Genomic DNA, 21,414 nt, shown 5'->3' with positions numbered 1-21,414 from the left:
CCCTCTGCATCGTTATTTTTTACACATCCCAGATATTTTGCGCTAAAAAGATACATCCATTGATTCCTATGGACTAAGACTTGCCAAAGCTCTAAAAAGTGATAGCTTGACTTGTGCATATTGGATTCTTGTCGTTTCCGTCTTATTTTATTCAGATAATTATTATCTATTTTCCTAAACTGGTTTGGAGTATTTTTTGTGGTGTTTTCACTGTATTGGTTATTGCACAAATACTTTGCACATTGCCTTTTAAGTTAAGCCTGCCTGCTCGGTGCCAAGCTACGGGATGAGCACAGGATAATTTAGGTTGTGTTGTGACTTACCTTGACTAGGATTGTAGTCCCTCCTTGGACAGGGTGCACACTTCCGCCAACAAGAGACCCAACAGTGACCATCAAAATTACCCAGCAGTCATATGGTAGTCAACCTGCTGGGTCAAGGGTTTCACAACGCAGGATCACCAGAAACTCAGTGGTTCACCATCTCTAAAGGAGGCAGTGAACCCCAGGTTTGGCAGAATAATAGCACTGCCAGTTTGAATCAGGCAGTTGCAAGAGGACTGCAGCAATGGCACGTGCAACTGCTTTTACCAAAAAACAAGAGTGTTTCACCCACCACTTGTGTTCCAAGATTATGCAAAGGCACGTACTTACCTCAGCTAGCAGTGACCCTAGGACATAAAGGGACTGGCCCCACAGATGAGGTGTCTTCCCCAAAGGGACACGGTCCACTGAATGAGGATTGTTGTACTCCTCGTCCACCTGTACCAAAGCAGAAAGGAGGCAAACAGAGAAACAACCATAAACTAAATGCAAGGTGAAAACAGAAAATTTTGACAGAGCATAGATTATCTTATTAACATGTATTGTTAAAGAGCAATTCATAGCACATTTTTATTATATAGTTTCATTTTATGACACTCTTCTCTTCTATGAGGAAAAATGATGACAGCTCTTCAGTTGCTACCCAATGCATAACATAATTAAAAAAGAAACCATAGAGATTCAGTAGTGACAGAATCCATGGCAAAAATACTTGCCTATGTAAATGCCCACGTTTTCATGTAGTGCTCTAGTGTGATTATTCACTTATTATTTATAACTTGGCAAAGTAAAATAATAAGACACAGAGAATTAAAACATTTTCCCGTGATCATTATAATGTTACAAACGAGAAATCTTCTATATCAACCATGGCTCCAATGAACCATGAGGAAATGCATTGTGTCCAGCTTTCCAAAACGAGTAGTTCAAAATTATCAGACACGTTTTATGCAAACGTACTTCAGGGCCTTATTTAGAATTAGGCACACTGGATACATCATCAAAAACATGGTGGATACCCCATGGGGGTAACCCCATTTCATTCCACAAGTGCTTTATAGTAAATGGTACTTTAAATATGAAAACAGAACACCCTTTTCCCACACACACACATCATGAAACAATACACACACTGCTTAAAGGCCCTTAGGCCTTTATGAAGCCTCACGGATCTTGCACGGTGAGGTAACACCCTAGAAGCATGGTACAATTATTAGTTAAGCACCATGGGAAGAGAAATAACTGTCCATGCCCAGTTTTACTGAGTGAAATTCTATTTTATGTGTGTAATATTATTCACATTTACCATCTGCTTTGAGGAGGTGCCAGGGCCGGGACCAGCTAGCTGCATCTGGTGCCCGAGTCACGTGATTACGAGTTGGATTTTCCAGATAGTAAAATCGCATCCAGTGTTCACACACCCGGAAATTTCCTGGTGTGGAAACAGTGGACAAATTATGATTCCCCGATCGGCGCTTTAGTCGCAGTCCTGCAAGTAAGTGTAAACTGGGAGCCCTATTTTTTATCCCGAGAAAAGGTGAAAGGTATGAAGGGTGAAAGGTTCAGAGACAAACAGCATCAAAGCAATGTGCTGGGGAAGCGCTACAATTTCCACAACCCCTTAAACATTGATACATCCAAGGAAAACATACGAAGAGCATCTTAAATATACAACCCCGAACTGGTACAGCTTTGAATTTAAAGGTACAAAAGTATTTTATGCATAAAAGTCCATTTGGGAACACGGAAATGAAAACACTTTTTACTATAAATGTACCAGCTCTGGTTTGGAAACTTCAAATAATTTGGGGGCTATATTAGCCCCAGCAGTGTCAGCGTGCCACAGACCTCATAAAACCACAGGTTCTCAGGATGATAATTATTTCTTCCTGAAATGGTGCACTGGGAAGTGAATACCTCCCTTGCAGCCTTGTTAGGTCAAGGTTGTTACTTTGTGATGTTGTGCCAAGGGCTATTGAAACAGATTGACAACAGTGAGGTTTCACTCAATAATACCTTGTGCTCCAGCTGAAAATACTCTGCTGAATGAGAAAAGTAACAGAAAAACGGAGCACAAGTGTTAAAAGTATTCAAAGTGCCCAGCTGAGGCCATCATACCTCACTTCGGTCTCCTACAGCTTCCACTTCTGGCACAAGAACTTTCAGTTTACCGTGAGCAATTTTCTAGTAGATCCCAGGGCCTGATTAATTCATCATAACACAGTTGCCACCTTCTCCCACTAAAGAGACTTGCGCTCCCTATAAGTATGAACATGAACGTTCATACGCGGGCTCAGGGTTTATTTATTTGCAATTTTTCAAAGCGCACACCAGACGCAAGTGTGTCTTAACAATTTAAAGGAGGAATATAATTTCCTTCGAAAATCAACAGATGGTACACAAGGAAGCATTATTTCCGACAGAAACAAGGTAGCAGTGTATAATCAACTTGTGGTGATACATTTTCAAAATCTGTTTACATGGACTAGATATAAAACAGTTTTAGAAAATGTATTCATATACATCATGGGACATAGTCAGATAGACTTTTGTTGGACATGGGAGCCTATATTTTCAGGTAAGTCATCATTGTAGATACCCAGATATCCAGTTCCTTTCTAATTACAAATCGGTGTATGTCCTTCTGGCTCATGACTCTTTTAAACCGATAATACATGTTACCAGTGTTCTGAACAGGCTCTAAGTCTTCTATTAGTTGAAAATGCAAAGATGTCACTCCTAACTGGAAAACGAATCTTACAGCAGAACTAGTATTTAACCTCTCACTGCCCTTAAACCTCATGAAATGGTTGCATTTAAAGGAAGCAAACTGTTATTGATTCAATTCGATACATAACCTATCACAAAAAGAGTCATACTGTAAGGCTTAAAATCTACAGCTTCCAACCCCAGTTCTTTGCTAGATGTAAGTCACACCAAGGCATGTACACCTTCGTCCTTTTTGCATGCCTACTTTATGGATGATTCGCAAGTGGGGGAAGCTTAAGCATGTTGAAGGCTACTCACATGTACACTAAATGTATTGTTAAAGCTAGATTAGAAAAGTGGGAGTGTCTGAGGAGTGAGTAGGGAACGTAATGCAAACCAAACACTCACTTTTGTAACTTAATGGGCATTCACAAATATGTTGCGATGGGGTTCCAGTTATCCATATATCAAACTTAGGGAATGTGTATCAAATGTGTGAAAAGTACTTTCCTTGGGAGACAAAAATATTTCTTCAATCCTTATGCGTTCTGTGAGAAATGCAGAGAGTACTCGCAATTAGGGTAATCACAATATGTGCAAGTCCTAAATGTATGTTTCTTACACTTAAATGTGTAAAGTACAGGATGCATAATTTACACATGGTTCGGTGTTCCAAATGTTTAATAAACAGTGAAGCACTTGTGAACTGCAAACAGGTACAGGTGTGAATTATACATTAACAGTTGCCTTTATATCAAACGGTTTGGCACAGTTTGCCTGAATGGTTCAGGTAGTTTTAGGAAATACACGGAGATTTCAGAATTCCAATACCTTGTCCGGAGGCACAGCATACAGTTCTGGAATTAGATGAATCCCATTCTTTCCTCTGATAAGTATTCCCTCAAGGGCCTCTCGATATTCTTGGATCTGAGAATGCATTGAAAAAATGTGTAGTCAACAACCCTTTAGCTACGAAAATAACAGACTCATAATTGATGAATTATTACCACAGAATGGATTTATTTTTTGTTGAGATTATTAGGATTTTAAAATGAACATATGATAATATATCAAGTCATGTTAAAGGAAATCTTACTCACCTACAGTAATTTTGGTTTGGCTAGCCTGAAGGATTTCCTAGCTAAAAAACCTACTTGGAATTTTGAGTTACGTTGTAGTGGGGCTGTAATTAGTGTTGTAGCAGTTCAAAATCCCTGCGGCCATTGCTTGTATGCACCTCACCCCTATTATCCCAACCACATCTTATCATTCAGTTCTTAATAGTGTTTCACAAGTACACCTGTGGAAATGGATGAGCCAAGCTTGGTTTAATGGAATCTCTATTGTGTGTGATGGACAAGTTACTTACCTTTGGTAACGCCTTATCTGGTAAAGACAATATCTAGTTGCGGATTCCATACTTTAGAATATCCCCAGGCATCAGTCTGGATCTAGAAAGTCTCCTCAACCAGTACCCCCGGGTGCCGGTAGATGGTGACGATGGACTCCATCCATTGTTGGCATCATCCAAGCCAGAAATTACATTGCGGTTCTACATAGGGACCACCCCGGTATGTTGATGTCAGTTTCTTTTCACAACTTTTCACGCCAGAAGCGCAGAGCCATGAAGAACACTGACCACTGGTTCGTCAAAACTAGAGCTCTTAAAGTGGAAACCCTATCCCTAGAAATTCAGTTCACAGAGTGGGGAGGACGAGTGGGTCAGTAAGGAATCTGCAACTAGATATTGTCTTTACTAGATAAGGCGTTACCGAAGGTAAGTTAACTTGTCCATCTGACAGAGACTTCTAGTTGTAGATTCCTTACCTTAAAATAGATACCCAAGCAATACCATCCCCAGAGGTGGGTCTGTGAAGCAAGATCACACTAGACAGTCCTGCAGGACCGAACAGGCAAAGTGACCGTCCCTATGGACCCGACTGTCCAGGCAGTAGTGTTTGGTAAACGTGTGCAGAGATGCCCACGCTGCCGCCTGACAGATGTCCAGGACTGGAAATCCGCGTGCTAACGCAGTGGTTGTAGCTTTGGCTCTGGTAGAATGAACATGCAAATCTTCAGGGGGTTGCTTTTTAATCAATGCATAGCACATTTTAATGCAGAGTACGACCCATCTGGAGATGGTTCTCTTCTGCACTGCCTGCCCTTTCTTCGCACCCACATAACTAAGAAAGAGTTAATCATCCACCTGGAACTCTTTGGTACGATCAAGGTAGAACGCCAACGCTCTTTTTGGGGCCAGGTGGTGGAGTCTCTCCTCTTTGTTAGAACAATGTGAGGGGTGTAAAAAGTAGGCAAGGTAATGGATTGGCCTACATGGAATGGCATAACCACTTTCAGAAGAAATAAGGCCAATGTGTAAAGCACCACCATGTCAGGGTAGAGGAAAACAAAGGGCAGCTTAGATGACAATGCCTTTTAGATCACCTGTGGCCAGATGTGATAGCCACAAGGAAGGCTATTTTCAAAGTGAGAAGCCTGAGAGGACAATTGTGGAGAGACTCAAAAGGAGCACACATCAGAAGTGTCAAAACCAAACTCAAGTCCTACAGGGGCATGATGAATACTGAGTGGGAATGGAGGAAACATGAGTAAGGACTTTAAGAAACCTATCTACAGTGGGAGATTTAAACAATGAAGGTTGGTCAGGAAAACTTAAAAAAAGCAGATTGCAGACAAATAACCTTTGAGAGTGCCCAAAGCAGAGCCCTGCTGGGAAACAAAAGTATAGAAAATAGAACCTTACAGAGAGGAGCAGAAAGGTGTCAACACACTTGTCTGTGCACCATGCCACAAATTTCTTCTAATGACAGGCGTATACCCTTTTGGAGGAGGGACGTGGCTTCCAAAATTACATTACAGACTTCGGGCAGAAGGTTGAAAGCTGTCAACTATTGCCGCTCAATCTTCACGCAAGAGGGCAGACACTGGACAGGTTCAAGTGGGGAACCCTTCCCTGTGACAGAAGATACTCCCAAAGGAGCAGTCTGCTTGGAGGATTGATGGCCATGCTCAATAACTCAGGTTACCAGATCCTTTATGCCCAGTTCGGAGCCACAAGGATTACATGGGCCCGGTCATTCTTGATCTTCTTGAGAACTCTGGGCAGACGTGGTATGTGCGGAAAGGTGTACAGGATGCCTGAATTCCACTGGAGGAGAAAAGTGTTGCCAACCGATTGCTACCTTGGAAACTCCAACGCACAATACTGCTGACATTGCACATTCTCTGCAGAGGCAAATACATCGAGCCAAGGCTCTCCCAACTGCTGAAAGAGGCCTTGCGTCACCTCTGGACGGAGACACCATTTGTGATCGACTAAGCATTGTCAGACAGCATGCCAGATGGTCAACTATCAGGGAAATGCCCTGTTGTTCCAGTCACGTCCAGAGGCTTAGAGCCTCTTGACAAAGGGCCCACAACCCCACACAGACCTCCTTGTAGCAGTAGCACATGGCGGTGCTGTTGTCTGTGAATACCTGCACTACCTTTTCCTTGAGAGGGGAAAGAAATGCTTTCAATGCTAGCCTGATTGCCCGGAGTTCCAACAAAATTATTTGGAGTCCGGACTCCGCAGGAGACCAGATACCTCTGAGATGGCAGCCCCATACCAGGAGTGACACATCAGTCACTTCTGTGAATTCTGGTTGGGGAAGGGAGAGGGATCTGCCTCTGGCCAAATCACGGTTCATTAAACACCACTGCAGATCTCATGCAGTTCACTCTGAGATCTGGACCATGTCGGAGAGATTCCCCTGATGCTGCGCTCACTGGAACTTTAAGTCCCACTGAAGAGCCCATATATGCCATCTGGCATGTGTCACCAGAAGGATGCAGGAGGCCCTGAGGCCCAGCAGCCTCAGAGTCATTCTCACTGAAATCCAGGATAGAGGCTAAAACATTGGTATCATAGCCTGAATATCCTGAACTTGCCACTTGGGAGGATAAGCCCAAAACTGCACTGTATCCAGAACAGCTCAGATAAAAGGGAGGGTCTGAGATGAAGTCAGGTGTGACTTTGGCACATTTATAGTGAACCCCAGCAAATGCAGGAGGTCCACTGTAGTCTGGAGGTAGAAGACAGCCTGTGGGGTGCCCGCCTTCAATAGCCAGTTGTCGAAATAGGGGAAGACGGAAAACCCTGATCTGAGCAGATGAGCTGCAACCACCACCATCACCTTGGTGAACACCCGAGGGGTGTGGTTAAAACCAAAGGAACGCACAGTAAACTGAAATCGCTTGTGATCTACAGTGAACTGCAAGTACTATCTGTGGGCAGGCAGGACGGGAATGTGGAAGTAAGTGTCTCACAAGTCCAACGCTACCATGAAGTCTCCTGGTACCTGGGCAGGTAGAACCTGAGTCAGAGTGAGCGTTTTGAACTTCTCCTTCTTGAGGAAGAGATTCAGGGACAGAAGGTCTAGGATACGGCAGAGGCCCTTGTCCTTTTTGGGTACCAGAAAGTACTGGGAATTAAACCACAACCCACTTCTGGAGCAGGGACCCTCTCTACAGCTCCTTTGGCCCGTGAGTAACCTCCTTGTGGAGAAGCGCCAAGTGATCCTACGTTAGCCGATCATAGGATGGTGGCATAGATGGAGGGGTAGTCTCAAAGGGGAGGGAGTAGCCCCTTCGGACTCTATGCAAAACCCACCTGTCTGATGTGCTGGATTGCCAGCAGAGCAGGTGATGGCGAATCCTGCCGTCGACTGTTGCCTGGTAGGGGAGAGTCAGACTTGGAAGGTTTGGAGGCAGCTGGAGAGAGGGATGGAGGTTGGTGGACTGGCCGGACCGCTGGCTCCCTGATCCATGAGGTCTGTGGATCATACATCCCCGCCACACAAAGGCTGGGCAGCATGCACAGCATGGTGGCTGGAGGGAAATGGACGTGGCAGGCCATCCATTCGATAGCCACAAAAGGAGTGAAAAGCAGACTGAGGGGAGTGAGGGGCAGCTGCGAGGTCCAAGGACCTGGCCATTGCCCGAGAGTCCTTGAAGCGCTTGTGCACTGAGCCTGCTTTCTCCCAGAAGAGATGGGTGCCATCGAAAGACATGTCCGTAAGATTGGACTGAACATCCCCGAAAAGCCAACTGTCCTCAACCAGGCGTGGCGCTCAAGGCTGTTGTGGAACAAACCGATCTGCCTAAAGAGTTGGTTGGATCCAGTCCACAACGGATCATGACTTTGCTACGTCTCTTGGGAAACTGCTTGGGAAAGTACAGCCCGGGGCCTTCTCCGGGACCAGTGGGAGCACTTGTGCAACCGTATCCCACAGCGTTTGGGAATAATGGCCCAAAAGGCATGCAGTGTTCATGGAAAGCAATGCCAGGCTGGCAGAAGAAAACATGTTCTTCCCAAGTGTGTCCAGCCTCTTGGATTCCTTATCTGGAGGTGCGTAAGGGAATGCTCCTTGGGAAGTGTAGGCTTGGATAACCAAGCTCTCAGTGGTAGGATGTTGAATAAAGAAACCTGGGTCACCCGGTGCAGGATGGTGGCGGTGGGCAATTGTCCTGTTCACTGGAGTCCCTGTGCTGGCTTTGGATGAGTTACCCAGCTGGACATCTGTAAGGGTGTCATTGAATGCGAGAAGGGGTTCAGAAGTTGAAGCCCCAGGCCAAACACCTTTGTCAGGAGGTTAGTCCTGACTGACACCGAAGGCAGCTCAAGATTCAAGACCTCGGTTGCTCTCCGCACCACCACTGAGTAGGACGCTCCTGCCTCAGTAGCCACGATAGGGGGAGTAAGCAAGCCAGTATCTTGTGAGGTAACCAAACCACTGACTTCACTCAGGTCCATACGCCAGTCCATGGTGTCTTGGAGCTGGTATTCCAAAGGGTCCAGTGACCCCTCCCATTCCTCACTGTAACCTAACCTATAAGAATAAGGGTCAGGACCCACATAGGGAGTAGGCATTGTACGATGCCCATCTGGCTCTGTGTCGGAATCATCTATGAGGATGGGGCTGGTGCAGGCTACGCTGGGAGACTCGGCGTCAGACCTAGCATCGGGGAAGGTCCAGCTGGTGCAGAACCCGAAGGGGCCCCTTCAGACTCCGTGCGGCCTGAAGGCACTTCAGCAGAGTCAGACTGCAAAAAAATGAGGACCATGGCCTCATAAAACTCTTGGAGTTGGGCAGGGGTTGCTCTAGCTCCCGGAAACTCGGGGAGCCACGTAGTCTGCCCAGATGCAGGCTCTGCAGATGAAAGCTTAGAGCGACGAGACTCTAGTTCCCTTGGCTCATCAGCCGTTGGATGGGTAGAAGTTGAGGAACGCTTTATCTTCTTCGACTTCTTCTTGAGCATCAACTTACCCAACCGTCACAGGAACTTGTAGTGGGATGACATAGAAGGAGGCTACAGGACCGATCCCAAGACCTTCCACACAACCGAGATTGGGACTTATGTGAAGTCGCGCACCGGGCCGCCATCAGCTTTAAGGACCGCTTACTCAAAGCCTTTGGATGCATGGCCTGGCACTCGGAGCATGACTTCGGGTCGTGGTCGCACACCAAACATCAAAGGCAGACGAGATGCGGATCTGTCGCAGACACTGCCCAATGACAAGGCCCACAGGGCCGGAACCCTGTCTTGCGAAAAGACATCCCTTGGCACACCAGAAGTATTGATACTTAAAAACTTTGATAAAAACTCAAAGAAGACCAGTCAAAAAATGACAGAGGGGTAGCTCTTTCTCCGGATCAGCACTAGCTGTCGTGGAAAAAAAAGAATTGACATCAGTGCGCTAGGGTGGTGCCTAGATAGGACCATGTAGGAAGTTGGCTCTGTATGTACTATTTCAAAGTAAGAAATAGCATGCACAGAGTCCAAGGGTTCCCTTTAGAGGTAAGATAGTGGCAAAAAGAGATAATTCTAATGCTCTATTTTGTGGTAGTGTGGTCGAGCAGTAGGCTTATCAGAGGGTAGTGTTAAGCATTTGTTTACACACACAGGCAATAAATGGGTAACACACACTCAAAGACAATTCCAGGCCAATAGGTTTTTATATAGAAAAATATATTTTCTTAGTTTATTTTAAGAACCACAGGTTCAAGATTTACAAACAATACTTTAAATGAAAGGTATTTCACTTAGGAACTTTAGGAACTTTGAATTAGCAAAATAGCATATACAGTTTTCACACAAATGGCAATAAGCTATTTTAAAACAGTGCAATTTTCAACAGTTCCTGGGGGAGGTAAGTGTTTGTTAGTTTTGCAGGTAAGTAAACCACCTACAGGGTTCAAAGTTGGGTCCTAGGTAGCCCACCGTTGGGGGTTCAGAATAAACCCAAAGTTACCACACCAGCAGCTCAGGGCCGGTCAGGTGCAGAGGTCAAAGTGGTGCCCAAAACGCATAAGCTTCAATGGAGAAGGGGGTGCCCCGGTTCCAGTCTGCAAGCAGGTAAGTACCCGCGTCTTCGGAGGGCAGACCAGGGGGGTTTTGTAGGGCACCGGTGGGGACACAAGTCAACACAAAAAGTACACCCTCAGCGGCACGGGGCGGCCGGGTGCAGTTTGCAAACAGGCGTCGGGTTCGCAATAGGATTCAATGGGAGACCAAGGGGACTCTTCAGCGATGCAGGCAGGCAAGGGGGGGGGGCTCCTAGGGGTAGCCACCCCCTGGGCAAGGGAGAGAGCCACCTCGGGGTCGCTCCTGCACTGGAGGTCGGATCCTTCAGGTCCTGGGGGCTGCGGGTGCAGTGTCCTTACCAGGCGTCGGGTCTTTGAAGCAGGCAGTCGCGGTGAGGGGGAGCCTCGGGATTCCCTCTGCAGGTGTCGCTGTGGGGGCTGCGGGGGGTCAACTCTGGCTACTCACGGGCTCGCAGTCGCCAGGGAGTCCTCCCTATAGTGTTGGTTCTCCACAAGTCGAGCCGGGGGCGTCGGGTGCAGAGTGCCAAGTCTCACGCTTCCAGCGGGAAACGTGTTGTTTTCAAAAGTTGCTTCTTTGTTGCAAAGTTGCAGTCTTTGGGGAACAGAGCCGCTGTCCTCGGGAGTTATTGGTCCTTTTAGATGCAGGGTAGTCCTCTGAGGCTTCAGAGGTTGCTGGACCCTGTGGAACGCGTCGCTGGAGCAGTTCTTTTGAAGTGGGGAGACAGGCCGGTAGAGCTGGGGCCAAAGCAGTTGGTGTGTCCGTCTTCTCTGCAGGATTTTCAGCTCAGCAGTCCTTCTTCGTCTTAGGTTGCAGGAATCTATCTTGCTGTGTTCTGGGAGCCCCTAAATACTCGATTTAGGGATGTATTTAGGTCTGGGGGGTTAGTAGCCAATGGCTCCCTGAGGGGAGAGGGGCACATCCCTATCCCTATTGAGGGAATCCCCCATCTGAAAGATGGAGGATTTCTAAAAGTCAGAATCACCTCAGCTCACGACACCCTAGGGGCTGTCCTGACTGGCCAGTGACTCCTCCTTGTTTTTCTCATTATCTCTTCCGGCCTTGCCGCCAAAAGTGGGGCCGTGGCCGGAGGGGGCGGGCAACTCCACTAGCTGGAGTGCCCTGGGGTGCTGTAACAAAGGGGGTGAGCCTTTGAGGCTCACCGCCAGGTGTTACAGTTCCTGCAGGGGGAGGTGAGAAGCACCTCCACCCAGTACAGGCTTTGTTACTAGCCACAGAGTGACAAAAGGCACTCTCCCCATGTGGCCAGCAACATGTCTGGTGTGTGGCAGGCTGCTAAAACTAGTCAGCCTACACTGGTAGTCGGTTAAGGTTTCAGGGGGCACCTCTAAGGTGCCTTCTGGGGTGTATGTTACAATAAAATGTACACTGGCATCAGTGTGTATTTATTGTGCTGAGAAGTTTGATACCAAACTTCACAGTTTTCAGTGTAGCCATTATGGTGCTGTGGAGTTCGTGCATGACAGACTCCCAGACCATATACTCTTATGGCTACCCTGCACTTACAATGTCTAAGGTTTTGCTTAGACACTGTAGGGGCATAGTGCTCATGCACTTATGCCCTCACCTATGGTATAGTGCACCCTGCCATAGGGCTGTAAGGCCTGCTAGAGGGGTGACTTATCTATACCTATAGGCAGTGTGAGGTTGGTATGGCACCCTGAGGGGAGTGCCATGTCGACTTAGTCGTTTTATCCCCATTAGCACACACAAGCTGGCAAACAGTGTGTCTGTGTTGAGTGAGGGGTCCCCAGGGTGGCATAAGACATGCTGCAGCCCTTAGAGACCTTCTCTGGCATAAGGGCCCTTGGTACCAGAGGTACCAGTTACAAGGGACTTACCTGGATGCCAGGGTGTGCCAATTGTGGAAACAAAAGTACAGGTTAGGGAAAGAACACTGGTGCTGGGGCCTGGTTAGCAGGCCTCAGCACACTTTCAAATCATAACTTGGCATCAGCAAAGGCAAAACGTCAGGGGGGAACCATGCCAAGGAGGCATTTCCTTACAGACCGGCAATGTCATTTCTGATGCACATGATGCCAATGACAGACACAGAGTCAATCAACGTCACCTAACATTGCGCAGGGGTACTGCTAGAGAAAAATTTCCGGATCCACAGTGGCACCTGTGGAAATTCTAAGGTTAGGAATCTGCAACTAGATTTCTTTATCAGATTTAAATTTTAATGCATGTAATCAACCTTAATTTCGCCAGCTTCCCATACCAAATATTTGGAAAACAATACCAAACACACAACACTGCAATAAAACAGACCGTTTAGTTTTTTTTTTTTTTACATCTGGTAGATATGTTTTGAAGGACTAAGTGGTTAAAGTTAGATGTGAGTGAAGTTGCAGGACTTCATTTCTACATATTTTGTATAATTTGCAAAGAAACTTAGCAAGCTTGCAAAGTTTCTTCAGTGTTTTGCACAAGTTAAAATCTGAAATATTTAGTTTTGCAGGGGAAGAATTCCAAATATCCACCCTTTTATAATTATGCTTGAAAAATAGATAAACTCTGAACTAAGGATTAAATGGCCGAAGGTCAGAAACTTTTCATTTTTGGGAAGTTCAAGAAAACAAACTTTGCTGAGTTCTGTCTGAAGTTTTGAACCTTTACACACTCCTGCCTTCTACTCCTAACATGTTATGCACAGGACAGTTTTCATACAGCACGTAAGGATGAGAATCTGTGCCAATTCTAGGTATCTCAAGCACTTGTTTTCAGGATAGACATCAAAGCGACCTTTTTCTAATATAGTGGCAGTGATCACCCCTCACTCTCCTGCAGGAAGATTACCACTTTTATGTCTGTGGGACAAAAGAATGAGTTAAGACACAATCCAGAATCTTGAAATCTTTCTTCATTAGAGCAAACTCATAACTGTCAGCTGTGCAACAAATGGGTTCCATCAACGTAAAACTGCAGACCTTCAATGTTTTCCACAACTCTAAACACATGTGAACTAAGAAAGAAGGCAGGTAACGGCATACAGGGATTAAAATAGAAACCTACTAAGACTTAAGACATACAGGATAGTGGAGTAAAAATACCTGCTTGCTCTGTAGAATATCAACACGGTTCTGAAAAGTTTCAAGGTTTCGAACGAGCTGACGTGAGGTTAGCTCTCGCCCAAGTTATAAACTTCAATCTAATATTGAAAGATGCTAATTTATCAATGTATAATGGCTGACCTTGCTTCCAGGAGTGGTGGATAAGAGTCTATGACAGAGGTATCCATGCAAACAGGAGAAAGTAAGAGCTTGCAATTTTATTAAGTATGTTGACGTTTATGTGTTTTTTTTATACAATAGCTAGTTATTCAGTCAATTATGACGTGCTTAATTCCACTGGTATTTTAATAACGGTGTTTTAAAGATATCGGGTGGGCTACTTGCAGTTTGGAGGAATAGGAGAACTGAAGTAATTTTCTGGTTCACTCACCCTGCCAACCTTGCAGTTCCCTTCTCTCTTTGAGAGATAGGTAAACCCCAGGGTTTAGACAGCTGAGCCTCTAATAACTTCACTGTAGAAAACCTTTTAGTTGTGATGGCCCATCTCCACTGAGAGTGGGCTGTTTGGGGAGGACTCTTCAAAGCACCGCGGGCAGGGATAACCATCAAAGGACACCATGCGCAGGTAGATATTTTCTTGTTTTTGGTATGTCAGGAACAAAGCCCTTTTTGGTTGGTTGTTTCAGAAATACTATGTCAACGTTTCACCATGACATAGCAGATGTATGGCACTACATTTTTGACGAAAGTACTGCTGTCATTTCAGCTGAAGCATTTTCAGAAAAATTATCCCTTCTTAACTACTGGGGATCGCCTGGTCTGCTGAACTACTATTGACTTCCATTATTTCAACTATCCCAATAAAATAAACAAACGATATTGAGGTCCAGCTGGCACCAATTAGTAATGTTGTTATTAACATTTATCCATCTATTGCATGGCTAAGGCTATGGATCCATTCCACTGATATTCACAGTAAAGTTACAGCTTTTATTACGATACCCACTTTACATTTTGATGGTTTTATGGTGTTCAGAAAAATAATGCAGAACAGCAAATAGTAGGGGATCAATGATTTTGTCAAAGCAGAAATTAAATTTGCCCAGTGCTGGACAGGTTTGCCTTTCTACCCTGTAGTGTTCTAGACTAAAACATGCCCTACAGTTGCAATAGCAGGCACATTTCAGATTCTGGACATAACAGTAATTACCAGCAATTATACTGGAGGTGACACTGTAATACCATGCATTACACCACACCGCCTAGAAGTTACTGGAAATGCCTCTGGCAGTCTTTTAATGAATATAAAGACGTGTTAATGGCCAGAGCGAATAATGTTTCAACTGTTTACTCCCAAAAATCTGTGGAAGTGCTCTGCGTATAGAAAAAACAGCTGCTGGTAACATTATTGTCGGACCAGCTATTTCCACAATATTTTCCCTACATATTCTTCAATGGTGCCAAGTCTGTAAAAGAAAGGCAAAACAGCATTCTGTGTTCTACATTATCTTCAGGAAGCTAGGATAAAGCCTAAGGCCCTCATTACAAGCCTGGCGGTCAAAGACCGCCAGGGCTGTTTTGGAGGTTGCACCGCCAACAGGCTGGCGGTGCAAACTTGCGGATTACTACTGCGGTGGAAGCGCTGTGGTCGCACTGCCGGGACTGGCGGTTTTCCGCCATGTTGGTCCCGGCGGTTGTAATCTGCCCAGGGGATTATGAGTCCCCTTCCCGCCAGCCTTTCCATGGCGGTAGGAACTACCTTGGAAAGGATGGCGGAAAGGGGAGTCGCAGGGGCCCCCCGGCACAGCCCCACACAGCTTTTCACTGTCTGCACAGCAGACAGTGAAAAGCGCGATGGGTGCAACTGCACCCGTCGCACAGCCGCAACACCGCCGGCTCCATTTGGAGCCGGCTCCCATGTTGCGGCCCAGCGGGGATGTTATAATGGGCACCGTGGGAGTGTGGCCGCATTGGCGGCCGCACGGCGGTTACAACTTGGCGGGCGGCGGTTGCCGCTCGCCAATGTTGTAATGAGGGCCAATATATATGCTTAGCCCTACAGGTTGAGAAACTACTACTATTACTGCTGAAACCCTTTCAAATACTGAATAATGGGAAATCTTAATTTGATTTGTTAAATGCAAAAAGACAAAATTTGATCTTAGTTCAGATATTGGCTTCAGAAAAAGAAAGGAAACGGCCAAAGAGAAAACCATCACTGTTTTTACATCAAAACTCCAACTGTTTTAACCTTCTTCACCCAACATCTTTAGGAGTGGGATGAGGCATCTGATGTAGGGAAGACAGCAGAATGAGCAGTTAGAGTCAATTGTCCAGAGGGGTACACATGCATGAGCTGCTCAAGCAAACAGCACATTTATTGCTCAAATAAACAGCAACAAAGTCTATGCCTGGATCGAGAAAGGAGACATTTTGAGTTAGGGAACAATTGTAATCAACATGTGATTCAGAGGATATACCTACTAGGAATATTCCATTTGCAACTCATCATAAAATTGTGAGGTGTGGTTGAGGTATTCATCCCTTTAACAGTATGCTATTTAAAACTGTATTCATGTTCAGGTGGTAAGCTCCACCTCTACTAGAAAACAGATAAGGTATTTTTACGGATGTCTGACAAGTATTATCAAAGTTGTGAGGACACCTCTTCCGTCAGGTCTATATACGATGGTAAAGTATCATCATTTTCAAACTGTGTGGGATTTCAGAAATAGAGTCTTCCTGGAAGCCTCTGAAACTAAACACTTGAGGATGGGGACCAAGATTTACACCCTGCCCAGACAGGGGTCAATAAAGCATACTTTATTTGAAGGATATTGTTCCCACTTTCCTCAGATGCCAGAGAACATCAGTGTTACAGAAGGCAGTGTTCTCACTTTTTACATCACTGAACTCTAATTATCTATCAAATATTAATCAAAGACAAAATATTTGTGTGCCTCTTCTTTTCTGAATCATAATGCATTTTTAGACCTTGTGCTGGAGGTTAAAAAACTCATTAGGATGGTATTAACTGAGGGGTAGAGACTAATTTTGCTTGTTTCATCCTCACAAAAACAACTAGGAGAGCTTAGGTTTCCTGGGTCTCTTGAGAGGTGCTGACACAAACATCTGGTCTAAAAAATATTACGAAGAGTCCTGTTTTAGCATTTTCTGGCGGTTCAATCTTGTAGTACCCAAACACAAATAGATAGGGTGCTCAAAGTCTCTGCCTCTTCTCTTCTGAACTCATAATGCATTTTGGTCAAATCATAGTGAGTATTGGAACTGGAACTGATGGTTCCAGATCATTTTATCATTGATCCCTTTTTTCAGATTTCTATTACATGCAAAAAGAGTATACCTAAAAGAGGGATTATTGAATAGCACAGCAATGTGAAATGTATCATCGCATCCAATGTAAGCAAGTTGACTATTTTCAATGTGGGATTTATTGAGAGACGTTGGGTCACTAGTCTTAGGGTAGATGTATTATGGGGATTGTATTATAGGGATTCAGACTGGCCTAGCTGCACCTACTAGAAAGATGTTTTCATAGTTACATGGAGCAGGAGTAAGTAGTTAGAGAGTTGAACAGAATAGTTTACTGGGATCTAGCAGTTGTGGATCTTAGATGGGAGTCAAAATTGATAAATCTTTCACTGCATTTGCCACACAGTTGTTCAGATAGAAGGGTCTCTCTAACCCATGGTCACTATTACGTTAATCCGTCATTAAACAAATTAAAACAAAGTCTTGCGTTAAAGAACTGGCATGTTTTATGTAAACAGTCAGATGGACAACCACTCTTTTCCTTTTTGCGGGTTGATGCGGAGAAGAGAGGAGGTGGGACTGCGTATCAGAGCACCACATTTCACTCTCCATCTTACTTATGGGGCTGCTGATGAGTAATCACGTTATAAAGAACCACTTTGATGTGCATGCATCTTCCTGTAAGAGACTCTGTAGAACATGGGCGTATCTCAGTTTGTGTTCATAGCTTCCCATCATTTCATGTTTTTGACTTTGGAGATAGTCTCCTAAGTATCAATTTCCATAACTTGTGACTACAAAGTTATTTCAGTTCCAGAAGCTTATATGTTTTCCTTCTTGAACAATGTGTTTTAAGTATTCATCTGTTTAATATTACTCTTTAGATGCATTTGCCTTACACCTCTTATTGTTTGCCTAGACAGTTCTTCACAGAACATTCTGGCCTCTATCCCAATGAGTCACGAATAACATGAAGGGTCCACGAACTCCTCCTCCTTCCTTGTAGTAATTTCAAATAAACAATCATATATAATAGGCATTTTAGAATGTTCCTTAGATTGATGATGTCTTCTTGGGTTCTGAGATCTATTGTGACATCATACGTTGGATGACCCCTTAACACCTAAGGCATTTTCTCTGTCCACAATACACACCCAATGTCTGTACCTGCACTTGGTCCCCATTGAACACGCCATCAATTATGAGGTAGGTCCAGAAAATTGGCCATTCACATTCTATGTTCTCAAACAACTTGAGTTCAGCAGGATCATAGTGCAGCCTTCTTGGGTCCTGAAATGAAGAAATTGTCTTTTATAAAGTGGAAAATGCAAAGTGTTTCAAAATGTATAAGGCATCTGAAGAATGTAGGAAGAATATATACCTTGTAGGGCTTGGCACCATGCATTAAAACCAATATTAAGTTATTAAAGAAAACCAGGAAAATGGCTTCTCTACAAGTTAAATGGAATCTTAACATTTGGTGGGATATCAGGATTAAACAGAATGCAATATAACTACTGAAATTCTGTAGAACCTCTCTTGGTGTCTTGTAGCCATCTCTGAGGAAACGACAGCAACCGTAGCGCCCCTGAAAAAGGAGATAAGATAAATAAATCCAATAGTTATTCTGATTTCATCTTTGCTCCATCCTTCATTTACATTACTGCATGATTTGATGTATTGTCTGAAACTGAGGACAGCCATCAAATCACACTTTTATCTCCCTTCAAAATGTCTCACAGCCACAGAAGAGAAACCTTAGCAACAACATATCATGACTTGATCATTTTGATGGACATAGCTGTAGATTTATGTCTGGGACTTCACAAAAACATGGAGCTACGACAACTACTCCTTTTCACCAAATGTTCCCTGTTGCCACATGCTTAACTCAGATTTATGGAAATAGCCATGCACTTGACTATTGCTCTAGTATAATCCCTACTGCATGCCTTCTTTCCAAAGAGCACCCCAAACCTACAAACACTGTGCAAGGCATCTACATGGGGTCAACTCCAACATCGCTGTCTACAATTCTACCAGACCTCACAAAGGTCTTTCAAGATCAATACTTTGGAAACAAGCTCATTAAATTATTCAATATAAAATGCACACCACTCAAGCTCTTCTCTTTCTCAAAGTGATTAAACAAAAACTAAGAATCCCCAGTACTCATAGGAAGACAACATTGATAGTTGTCAAATCACAGAAACAGTAAGAAGGCCTGAAAATTCAACAATTTCTCTGAACTCTAAAAGCCAAAGGAAAGTAACATTGATCAGTACCAAACAGGGTGAAAGCTCAAAACTTTCAAACTGAAATCACCACCTCTCCCAACCACCTAAAAGTTCTAGTCAACGATCAATCACTGGGGCAATCACCACCCAACAAATATCCATTCTCCATTTTCCAAAGATTTTCAACTACACTGCTGATTACTTTATGGAGAAGGTAGATAAAATTAGGACTGACATTGAGCTACATAAACTTTTCACCTACTCCATATCTTTGCTAGACACTCCCTTGTTTGTCCAGGATTCCAGCCGAGAGCCATCAAAACCATTGTTGAGCACCGACATTGTAAAAACATTTTTTAACCAATATGGAATGTTGCACCTAGAATCTAGTGAAATACTTTGTCAATCCTGATGTCCTTTTTTAAATCAAGCCTTGTCATGCCCCTACCAGAACTGCAGAATTTAAGACCGATATCCCTGTTTCTTGGCAAAAGAATAAAAAAATGATATCAAGCTAATAGCAGACTTGTTTCACAAACTTGTTGTTCTTTATCAATCAGGCTTTATACTGAAAGGCAGTTGGCAGAAAGTTAAACTCCACGTTTTGGACAATGCCTTTCATACTATAGGCAATGGGAAAGTCAGACTGTAGTCTTTGATATGGTTGACCATAGGACCTTAACGTCCACCTTCTCTAATAGGATATAGGATTTGCTGCTGTGGAAAGGTGCAGGAGTAGTTCTCATCTTAACTTAGAAACAGATCCCAATTTCTGGAGAGCAATTCTTTGAGGGCAGTTGTGTTTCCCTCTCACAAGAAGCCTCTCAAGTCTCCTATGCTCCAAAACATTGATGTGCAACTAAAGGCAGGGAGATAACCCACCCTAAACCCCCAAAGCTCCCTGAGGAGGGCTGACTTACTGAGCAACTTATGATGCTATGAATATTTAAAGAGTGCTGCTCCAGAACTGCTTGTAAAATGACTTTATTTAGAAGGAAAACAGTCATGTAAATGCAACATTACGGGGAGGGAAGGATCTGGCTTGGGAGCTCTTTGCAATTTGAGGAGAGTATTTATGCCCCATCATTCTGACACTACTCTAGCCCACACTACAGGACACCAGTAATCAAGGGTTTGAAGCAACCTGGTACAGTCACCATGGAGCCCCAATGAACCATCTAAACCTGCTATGACAGCCAAGCATTCTACACCCCCAAATGACATCTACTCATCTATGCAAAAACATTCCCATTGTACCCACAAGCTGGGTGTGCTGAAATGTACACCCTATTATATACTGTACAGCATCTACAAATATGGCTAAAGCAACAGTGCCTTCTAAAGGTGTGATTCTCCGATTTTAAATAGTGATACTTCAAAGATGAATACTTGTAAGTGTTTCTATTAGGATTGTGATCCTCCTAAAGAGCATTCAAAACAATGCAAATTATTTTTAAAATTATGTCAGAAGTATCCCTAGTGCAGAAGGTAATATTCACTCCATCCTAATATGTTTCATGTGTCACTGATTTTTGATCCTACGATCCAACTAGATGCTGGATTGACCACATCAGCATGTATGTCTCCATTTGCTGAATGTTGTTTCTACGCAATGGCCCCAATCAGATCCTGTCACGAATACTGACCCTAACTTCAATTAATAAGTCAAGCAAGCCCCTCAGGATGACTGGTTGAGCAGGCTCCTCATCAAGAATGATAAAAGGATTTTGGCACTCGAGGCAAAAAGAATTTTGCTGTGGAAGCGCTTCCTGCTCCCAACTAAAAAGGACATGTTTCAGTCCTTTTATTGTAATTTGATGCCATTTAGGCCCCAACTATGAGTTTAGCTGAGTGAAATTCCTGTATGAATTTCTTGTCCACTCAATCATGAATGAGTCATTGTCCTACACTTCAATATAGTTAGTGTGGAAACAACAGATAATCAAGCCAGTAAGCTTGCTTTGGGAATCTGGTTGTTAAAACTGAATCCCGAACCTGTGTTCTTGTCCTCACATGACCCTCTGCAATGGAACTACTGGTATCACTTGACCACCCTTGCCACTATCCTCCCTCCTTCCCCAGTCCAACAGCCCCACAATTGCATTAATCACTTGCTCAGAGCATATGTTATATGTGAAATAAGGGAATACTGTGTGGAATTCCACTCGGTAAAACGAGGCACCACTCAGTTATTTTCTAGTCCACAAGGATAACCCTGTAATTCCACACTACTGACAGGACATAATCGTACAGTACTGTTTTTACAAGTGAGTATTGACCACCAAGCCACTGTCATACACCTCAAAATTGGGGCCTTAATGGTGCACCTTAGGACTACTACTTTACCTCTATTTATCAAAGTACTGGCTCTTTTTCTCATGTATGGTACAAAGGCTTGTCATTCTGTCATACTTCTCTTTCAAATATACAATGATAAGCAAATCATTA

At 44.1% G+C, this 21,414-nt stretch overlaps 1 protein-coding gene across 3 annotated transcripts in view; it reads right to left on the bottom strand.

The window, feature by feature from the left end:
* The window catches only part of PHKA2 (phosphorylase kinase regulatory subunit alpha 2), a 512,688-nt gene that overhangs the window by 282,491 nt on the left and 208,783 nt on the right, over positions 1-21,414 (bottom strand). For all 3 annotated transcript variants that reach the window (XM_069205013.1, XM_069205014.1, XM_069205015.1), the window contains exons 10-13: positions 18,264-18,317; positions 17,897-18,019; positions 3,864-3,959; positions 654-761 (exon numbers count right to left, since the gene is read on the bottom strand). In XM_069205013.1, the coding sequence (XP_069061114.1) occupies positions 654-761; positions 3,864-3,959; positions 17,897-18,019; positions 18,264-18,317 (381 nt within the window). The remainder of the gene's footprint in view (positions 1-653; positions 762-3,863; positions 3,960-17,896; positions 18,020-18,263; positions 18,318-21,414) is intronic.

This window comes from Pleurodeles waltl, chromosome 8 (assembly GCF_031143425.1).
Source record: "Pleurodeles waltl isolate 20211129_DDA chromosome 8, aPleWal1.hap1.20221129, whole genome shotgun sequence".
Classification (NCBI taxonomy): domain Eukaryota; kingdom Metazoa; phylum Chordata; class Amphibia; order Caudata; family Salamandridae; genus Pleurodeles; species Pleurodeles waltl.
Note: the sequence above shows the minus strand (reverse complement) of the source record. Positions and strands in the feature narration are given on the sequence as shown.